This window comes from Microtus ochrogaster, chromosome 18, assembly GCF_000317375.1.
Source record: "Microtus ochrogaster isolate Prairie Vole_2 chromosome 18, MicOch1.0, whole genome shotgun sequence".
Taxonomy (NCBI): Eukaryota; Metazoa; Chordata; class Mammalia; order Rodentia; family Cricetidae; genus Microtus; species Microtus ochrogaster.
Window position 1 is genome coordinate 26,320,927 of NC_022020.1, and position 9,242 is coordinate 26,330,168.

Genomic DNA, 9,242 nt, shown 5'->3' on the forward strand with positions numbered 1-9,242 from the left:
AGCTGTGAGGGGAAGATTGACACAGGGAAAGCTGTGAGGGGAAGATTGACACAGGGAAAGCTGGGAAAGGAAGACTGGACAAAGGGAAAGGTATGAGCAAAGGCGAACACTCCCTTAAGAAGGAAGTGATAGCAACACAGGATTCAGTAAGCACTCAATACAGGCTTCCTTCTTTTTGAAACACTATTCTTTGAAAGAGAGAATTGAGAAGGTCACTAAAGAGAAGCTAAGGAACTAAGGCAGACAAGGTCGTGTCTACTCAGTAAGCCCATCTCTATCACCTCTAAAACTTAGGATTGGGTCTCAGTCCTGATATTAGCTGCAGAACTCTAGTTACTTAATCTCTGAGCCTTGGGTTCTTGCTCTAGTCATCTGAGGATAAAAGCCACCTCTTAGGGTTGTCTGATGGCAACAGAATGACACCATGAAGTACTTAATGTGGAACCGAGACCTCTGCAAAGGTAGCAACTCATTGTGGCCACTCTGCAAGTCATGTGTTAGCTGGAGCTATGGCAGCAGGTAGCCTGACAGTGAGGCAAGGCTCAGAAACAGAAGTTCCTGCCAGCAGTGCAGAAGGCTAAACAGTGCAGAGACAAGAACCAGATGTGAGCATGTGACTACAGAAGAAAAGGCAAACCTAGACAGAAGGGAGAACTCAGAAACACTATGGACAAACCAGCTAAGACAGTGGAAATCAATTTCTGGAAGTCAGGCTTGAGAGAGCAGAAGATGCAAGGAGATGATCATCGGAAGGAGTCTGAGCCAGATGTTCAATACTTCCTCACCCAAGCCAGGGAAGAAGGGGTTACCCATGGGGGAGGGCAGCTGGGGAAGTCCAAGGGCCAAAGCAGCCAAGACCAAGTCCAGGAGAGAGATGAAGGCCAGAATTCTATGACCCAAAAGTAGGTTCTAGAAGGAACTGCAAAGTCATCCCATCTGTAGCAGAGCCAAATATCAGTAATTCTCTAAGGAGATCTGTTTCCCACCAAATCTCTGTATCTCTGTCTGCCCTTGTTTGTCTGTCTGTCTGTCTGTCTGTCTGTCTGTCTGTCTGTCTCTCTCTCTGTCTCTCTCAATCTCTCTAGGCCCTTCTGGGTTCTGCTGTCCTTGTTCTTCATTTTCCAAAATTTTCTTCAAGGATTAACACACAGAAAAAAAAAATCAATACTAATCTTTCCCTCCCTATTTCATTCTAACTACAAATATTTCAACATAGACCTAAGAAAGATAAAGATTATTTACATATTTACACACACCTCACTCAATACAATTCTCAAACCAGAAGAAGACAGCTGAACAAATAAATCTAAGAACCCTATAAAACAGAATGATGTGGGCAGTGACCCGTCTGGTTCAGCGCTCAGAAGGACCGAGTAAAGTTATAAACAGGGAGCTGACGAGATGGCACTTGCTGCCATTGCAAATGACCTCGGTTCTCTTCCCAGCACCCCATGGCAGCACAACCACCCTTAACTCCAGTTCCAGGGGATCTGACACCCTCTTCTGACCTTAGCAGGCACCAGGTACACAATGGTGCATATAAACAGATACAGGTGAAACACCACACATATAAAGTAAAATAAATAAATCTAAAAATAAATAAAAGGTTAAAAAAAAACGAATGTAACTAAACCACTGAAGACTTTTTGGAAGTCTTCAATTTGGCAGCAAATATAAAAGGTTTTACTACATATGACCTTTTAACATCAACAATTCTGAAAATCAGACCCACTAAAACAAGCATGCAAAGATATATTATCTAAGGGGTTCAGGGTCACACCCTTTACTACTTTAATAGCCACAAAAAAGGGGGTAAAGTAGGATAGGGAATAATGTAAATACCCACGAGTGGTAATTGATTACATTATGCTATCCCCACACAATGTTGATACAATGGAGAAAACACTGATCTATATATACTGACATGGAAAAAAAATTTTTAATTTTATGTGTATTGGTATTTTGCCATGGGTGTCAGATCCCCTGGAACTGGAATTACAGACAGTTGAGAATTGCCAGGTGTGTACTGGGAATTGAACCTGGGTCCTCTGGAAGAGCAGCCAGAGCTCTTAACCACCAAGTCATTCCAGCCCTGGAAAAAAATCTTTTTAAAAGAAAAGAAAACAGGCAAGTGTAAGTCAGAGCAACATATTGTGAATATCCTTATTTGTATTCACAAAAAATGTATAAACGGGGTTGGGTGGTGCCTGCCTTTAACCCAGCATTTAGGAAGCTAAGGCAGAAAACTTTCATGAACTCAAGGCCAGCTTGTGCTATGACAGTCAAACCCAATCTCAAAAACACCAAGAAAGAACTAGTTATGGGGGCCCATGCAAAGGATTTCCGATTTCAAGGTCAGTCTGATCTACACAAGACATCAATGAAAAAGAAAATAACTACATATATAAAATTCTGAATGTATGCATGTACATGTAGAAGTATTTATTCCTATAATCTACAGAAAATGATCTATCAAATAAGACGTAAGTCAAACCACTAATAATGGTTACTTTCGTGGAATGAGTCTGGGACTGTGTAAAAACATTTTGATGCTGTTTATAATACTTTAAATAAATATGTTGTTTTGTTATTGAAAGTGTCAAAAAAGGTAGAAAACTTGCAGCCTAAAGGAGACAATAGGCCTGGGCCAGATGAACTAGTGTCTTCCCATTCTTTCCCACTCAGAAGCCTCCTCTGCAGACCCTCAAGCCCCTGGCCCAGACCTGCTGTAGTTCTCCTCAGGACCTCTCTCTTCGGCATCAGCCTCATCAGTCCTGTCGTACGTCAGGAGGTCTGCAGGGACATCATGAATCTGGACACTAGGCGCATGGTTCAGCATCTTCAAGTTTTCAAAGATTGTCTGGCGGATCTGGTCCAGATACTAGTTGAAAGGAAAGAAAAGTCAGCAGCTCCTGAATTCCCAGAGTACACACCCTTCTCTCTGCCTTCCACCCTGAACATCCTGGTTTTAAGAAGTATTTCAAGTTCAGATCCCAGTTGATAACTGTCCCTACTTTATCCTGGGCTTCCCCACAATGGTAAGTGTGACAGTGACAGCCAGGACTTCCTTCTCTTGCTTTCTCCTATTTCCCACCTCCCCGCCCTCTCGAGTCCTCTTCTCATCGCTTCTCCAGCTTCTCCAAGCTGCTAACCTGGCGTGAGTTCTGATTCTCGATGCGGGTGCTGACGTCTGGATGGAGCGTGAAGTCCGGGGCAAAGTACTCGAAGTATTCTTAGAGATGGGAAGGGATTGGGAGAGGGGATGAAGCAGTACAGCTGAGATACAAAAAGGTGAGTCCTGCAACATTCCCATCTTTTGCCATCCTGGTCCCCAGGTACACAAGTTATTTACTCTGCTCTGAGCCCAGGGTTTAGTCTGCAGAGCTCCCAGAACACACCATTTCCCATCTGCCTTCAAACAAGGTCATTCTGGGGACTGGTGAGAATGGGGAAGGGGCACCATGAGGTAGACCTTACCACTATAGGGAAGTTCCTCACTAATGGCCTCTTCTACTAGCAGAGATGTTTCATATGTCCTGAAACCAGCAAGCAGAGGGGGTTGGGCTAACCATGTGGGCTGCAAGGACCATCCCTCCAATTTCTTAAGAGTCCCTAGTGAACCACAAAGGAGAAAGAGAACGGAGGACTCACCAGCACCGGGCAACGTTTCGGACAGTGTAGCCACCACCACCCAGCACAAGGAGAGGGATATTGAAGCTCTTGACATATTCAACACATTCCCTGTCAGAAGCAATAAGAGGACCGAGTGAATCCAAGACATGTGACCCCAGGTATCACTTGAATGCCAGGCAAAGAGACTGGCTACTAAATGTTCTCTATGTTGTTCTGGGCAGTAGAACTCACAGTGGCATTTTTTTGTGTGTGACTGCTTGTGTAGATGTGTATGAATCTTCATGTGTGTTGATGCCTGCATGTGTGTGCATATGTACAGAGCAGCCAGAAGATATCAAGTGTTGTTCTAAAGGTACTATCCACCTCTTTTTATTTTTTATTTATTTTTTAAGTTTTTAGTTTTTGGCCTGAAACTTCCCAATTAGGCTAAGATGACTGGTCACCAAGCCCTAGGAATCTTCTTGTCTCTACCTTACCAGGACTGAGATTATGAATCATAAATGCATGCTATTCTTACATGGGTTCCGGGGATCAAATTCAAGTCTTCATGCTTATGTAGCAAGCACTTTCACTGAGTATGATATTCACCAGGTCCCCACCCAATGCCTTCCTGCCTCAAGATTAGATTTTGTTCAAGACTAGTGTACTCTAGGGACTGGAGAGTTGACACAGCAGTTAAGTGTGTTTACTGCTCTTCCTGAAGACCAGAGTTTCAATTTCCAGCACATACACTGGGCAGCTCACAATCACTGTAACTCTAGCTCCAGGAGATCCAATACTACCTACTTCTTGTGCTCACACATGAACACACACATACACACACACAAAAGAATGAATAAGCAAAATTCTTTAAAAACAGTACATTTAATATTTTGTATCTCAATAAATACTTTAAAATAAAGCACACCCTCACTCTGTCTTGCTTAATATTCTCCCTGGCAGCCTACCTGCTATTCAACTACTCTCATCAGTGTCCCAGCTAGACTGACTGTTCTAATCTTCAGCGTACATCTTCAAATCCTCAACTTCTCTCCACTACATACATCCCCTGCCCAAACAATGTTAATGGTTTCGCAACTGGCTTTCCACTACCCATCCTATGCTCTGACTCCCACCCCAAACCTTTCTTCATTTAGCAGTCAGAATAATCAACCACTTTCAAATTCACTGGCCCATGTCACTTCCCTGTTTAAAACCCTTCCACGGTCGAGACCAGCCTGGTCTACAGAGCTAGTTCCAGGACAGGCTCCAAAGCTACAGAGAAACCCTGTCTTGAAAAACCAAAAAAAAAAAAAAACAAAACAAAACCCTTCCACAGTTTGTATCATCCATGGTCTAATAGCTGTGCACTCTCAACCTGGCCAGCTTTCAGCACCTCACTGTGTTCTGGCCTCACTGGTTTTATTTCTTCTTCATCAAGACTGCAGCTCTTTTTCAGTCTTTGGGCTTTCTACTGGCCCTTTTCATTGTGTAGGGCACGATTCTCTGTTCTCCGTTCAGAGATCATTCCTTCTTAATCTCCAGGTCTCCACTCCCATTTCACCTTTTTAGAAAACCCTTCCCAGTGCATACTGTCTATAGTAAATTCCCAAGCTAGGTGTGGTGACCAGAGATGGTAATCCTAGAATTTGGGAGGCTAAAACAGGAGGATCACAAGTTCAAAGCCTGGTCAAGGGCACACATACACAACTAATGATGATGAAGAAGATGATGATGATGATGAAATGCAACTTTAAATACCAACAACAAGAACAAGAAGGAAAGCAGTTCTCACCCATGGCCTCGTATGCTGAGATTGAAACATCCTAATCGGTCACAGCCCAGGGAGTCAGCTCCACACTGCACAAAGAAGAAACCCAGATGGCTACAGTAACATGAATGATCAGTCCTTCCCTCACCAGTTTGAAGGACTTATTCTTCCCAGAACTCTTTCCTCAAGCCCAGGCAAGGCCTCTTAGGGAGGTGCTAACGGCATTACCTGAAGCACGATGCATGTGGGTTGGTAGAAGTCCACCACCTGGCTGATGACTGGCTGGAAAAGGTGCTTGTAACCTGGGAGAGGGCCAAAGGTGGGCAACCTGGCACCCCAAGGGGATGGGGAGACAGGGAACAAAAGGAAAAAGGGGGTTGAGAGAGCATGTAGCCCAGGAAAGGGGCAACCCACAGAACCAAACACTGGTTCTGAACTTCTGGAAGGAATCACAAACTGCTGAGTTTGAACACTAACAACCTTCTTCCCAGAAAAATTAACAAATAAATAAAAATGCACAAACACATACTATATGCATACAAATTCCAGGGGTTCGTGGTCCCTCTGAAGGCCATTCATCCTTAAGGACACCTGGCCCAACAATAGACAACACTAGGTAGAAGAGGTTAATTGAAAGAGAAAACACGGGGGAAGTGAGCGTGGAGAGGCCAGCAGTACTTACTCTGGTCATCAATGCCGTCCCGTAAGGGCACATTGAGACAATAGTAGCGGCCACTCTCTGCTCCAACTTCATACATGTCACCTATAGAAAAGTGGGTACAGTAGTCATGCAAGGTAGTTTTCACGACACAGCTGTTCCTTCCTGCCCTCTACCACATGCTCTCTTAAGGCTCCAGCAACTTGCATTCATTTGATACCGGGTCACCCGGTATCAACTCAGACTGCCCAGGAACTTCCTGTGTTGCTCAGGCTACCTTCGAACTCTCACTCCCCCGCCTCAGCTTGCTGATTGCTAAGATTACAGCAAGTATGTGTCTTCCTGCCTGGGTGGCCACAGAGGTCATAAGAGGGCATCAGATCTCCTGGAACTGGGAGTTACGGACAGTTGTGAGCTGTCACATGGGTGCTAAGAACAGAACCTGGGTTCTCTGCAAGGGCAGTAAATGCTCTTAACAGCTGAGTCATCTCTCCAGTCCTGACTGACTCTGTGTGTGTGTGTGTGTGTGTGTGTGTGTGTGTGTGTGTGTGTGTGTGTGTGTGTGTGACATAGTGTACCTATATATCCCAGACTGGCCTCAAACTTAAGGCAACCCTCCCACCTCAGCCTCCCAAGCCTGCCTACTGGGAAAACAGGCATATGCCATCTCACTCATTTCAATGAATATTTCTCAGGAACTACTGTGTGCTAAGATGTATGTGAGGCGTAAGAGTACAGTGATGAACAGACCTAATGAAATCCCACCAAGCTCATACTTTTGGGGTATGTGATAAGGAAGGAGGACGTGATGGTTTGAATGAGAATGACCCCTGACCCCCACCCCCTTAGCATATTTGAATGCTTAGTCATCAGGGAGTGGCACTGCTGGAGAAGGGTTAGGAAGTGTGGCCCTGTTTGAGAAAGTGTCACCTGGGGTAGGCTTTGAGGTTCCAAAAATCCAAGCCGAGCCCAGAGTGTCCCTGCCTATGAATCAGGATGTAGCTCTCAACTCCTGCGCAGAGCCTGCCCACATGCTGCCATGCTCCCCACCATGATGATAACAGACTAAACTCTGAACTGGAAGCCAGCCCCCTTGTAAATGCTTTCTTTCATAAGAGTTGCCTTGGCTGTGGTTTCACAGCAATAGAATAGTGACTAAGAGAAAGAACAAAAAATTATAATAAATGTAACTAGCAGTGAGAAAAAGAGACAGGGCGAGGTACCTGTTTATTTAATTTAATGGAGTGATCAGAAAGGCTTCTCTGAGGAGAGGACAAAATAATCCCATCATTCATGAAGCTGATTAAGAGGATTGGGAGTTCAAGGCTAGCCTGGGCTATGGAGCAAGACCCTGTCTCAAAACAAAACACACAAAGAGCTAAGGAATACACAAGATGCAGGGATCCTACCTGTTCCAGGAAAGAAGTAATTTCCATATTTGTGGAATGACACAGTCATGACCCGGTCAGTGAGGTAGAAGGCTTCCTGAACCCCATCACCATGGTGGATATCGATATCAATGTAGAGCACCCGAGGGTGGTACCTGGTGTGATGATAAAGCCACGATCTGGGGAAGAGGTGAATTCCCCATCTTCTCCTCCCCAATACAAGCTTGGGAAATATTTAGATTCTGCTTCTGGCCAAGTCACTTGAAACCCCATCCCACTAAGTTTCCTCCCGAAAGCCTAGGCCTTCATCCTCAGGCTAGAGACAGGGAAGGAAAGGGACAAAGGGGACTGACAAGTGAGCAGCAGCAGGGACAAACTGTGGCGCTGAAGAAACCCCCTGAGAAAAGCATCACAGACTTGAGAAGCACTTACTTGAGCAGCTCCAGGATGCCAATTACAATGTCATTGACGTAGCAGAAGCCGGAGGCCTGTGGGAGATGGATTTATAGGCAGAAGAACAATTCTTCTCCTCAGCTACCCCAGCCCTGTCATTCTGACCACCTAACCTCTGGCAGCCAGTCTTCCTACTGCAGCCTTACCTCAAACTTCTTGGCATGGTGTAGACCACCAGCCCAGTTGATGGCAATATCACAGATCTGAAAGACAAATACCCACTCAGTCTTCTTCCTGCCCACCCCTGAAGCCGGGTTCCGTGTCAAGCCTATAAACGGTCCTGAATCTGGAGACCCACGGGAAATGGGACCAGGACTACAGACTGGGGCTACGTCACTACGTCACCTTGTTGTTCAGCTGTGTCGCTCCTTGCAGAGATGCGCCTGTGTAACGGGAGCAGAACTCGAAGAGCCCGGGAAACACTGGACTGTAGGAAAGAGTAGAATTACACCTCCTTCCCCACTCCATCTCCATCACCACCCTCTAGCAGCTCCCCTCTCCTCCTCCACACCTGAGCCATCTTCAGATTTATTCAACAAAGATATTTGGACCAAATCTTGTGCCAAGCCTCATACAAAGCATGGTACAGGAATCATAAAAATGTTCACTGCCAGGGAGTTTGTATCCTACCTGGGAAACAAAGCAAACAGGTTCTTGGGTACACAAGAAAATGTGAATAAGCTGAGCTAAAAGAGGTTGTTCATCATAGGAGGTGTCTGTGTGTACCACACTTGAACAATGTGCAACGATATTCCTTGTGGTTACACATTTTAAAGAAAGAACTGAATTCCCATTGGCGTGAACCATTAATAATGAGACAGCTAATGAACGCCTTCAGCTCACTGTTAGCACAATAAGCCACAAATCACCTATATGGATTTCCACCCACATACTGTACATTTTCACTTACATAACATTCTAGACACAACAAATACACAGATAGAGATGAGATCAATAGTTGCTTGGGGCGAAGGTGAGCGAAGGGATTGACCACATTTGTAGAGTAAAGGAAATATTCAGTACTGGGAAGACAGCTTGGTCAGTTGAAGTGCTTGGGTTACAAGCAGGAGGAGTAGATCTTAAGAACCCATGGAAAAAGGTCAAGTTTGGTGGCTTACGCTTCTAATCCCAGCTCTGAGAGGCAGACCTAAGGGGTTACTGTCTAGTCAGTCCAGACTATTTAGCAAGTTCCAGGCCAGTGAGAGACCTTGTTTTATTTTTTTGTTTTATTTTTTTTTATTTTTTTTGGTTTTTCGAGACAGGGTTTTCTCTGTGGTTTTGGAGCCTGTCCTAGAACTAGCTCTGTAGACCAGGCTGGTCTCGAACTCACAGAGATCCGCCTGCCTCTGCCTCCCGAGTG

At 45.0% G+C, this 9,242-nt stretch overlaps 1 protein-coding gene across 1 annotated transcript in view; it reads right to left on the bottom strand.

The window, feature by feature from the left end:
- Window positions 1-9,242, bottom strand: part of Hdac3 (histone deacetylase 3) — a 19,941-nt gene that overhangs the window by 2,236 nt on the left and 8,463 nt on the right. Inside the window, exons 4-14 of the mRNA XM_005356008.3 lie at window positions 8,228-8,309; window positions 8,029-8,085; window positions 7,862-7,917; window positions 7,451-7,584; window positions 6,066-6,146; window positions 5,612-5,685; window positions 5,408-5,472; window positions 3,652-3,741; window positions 3,478-3,536; window positions 3,153-3,232; window positions 2,724-2,881 (exon numbers count right to left, since the gene is read on the bottom strand). Coding sequence (XP_005356065.1) covers window positions 2,724-2,881; window positions 3,153-3,232; window positions 3,478-3,536; window positions 3,652-3,741; window positions 5,408-5,472; window positions 5,612-5,685; window positions 6,066-6,146; window positions 7,451-7,584; window positions 7,862-7,917; window positions 8,029-8,085; window positions 8,228-8,309 — 936 coding nt within the window. The remainder of the gene's footprint in view (window positions 1-2,723; window positions 2,882-3,152; window positions 3,233-3,477; window positions 3,537-3,651; window positions 3,742-5,407; window positions 5,473-5,611; window positions 5,686-6,065; window positions 6,147-7,450; window positions 7,585-7,861; window positions 7,918-8,028; window positions 8,086-8,227; window positions 8,310-9,242) is intronic.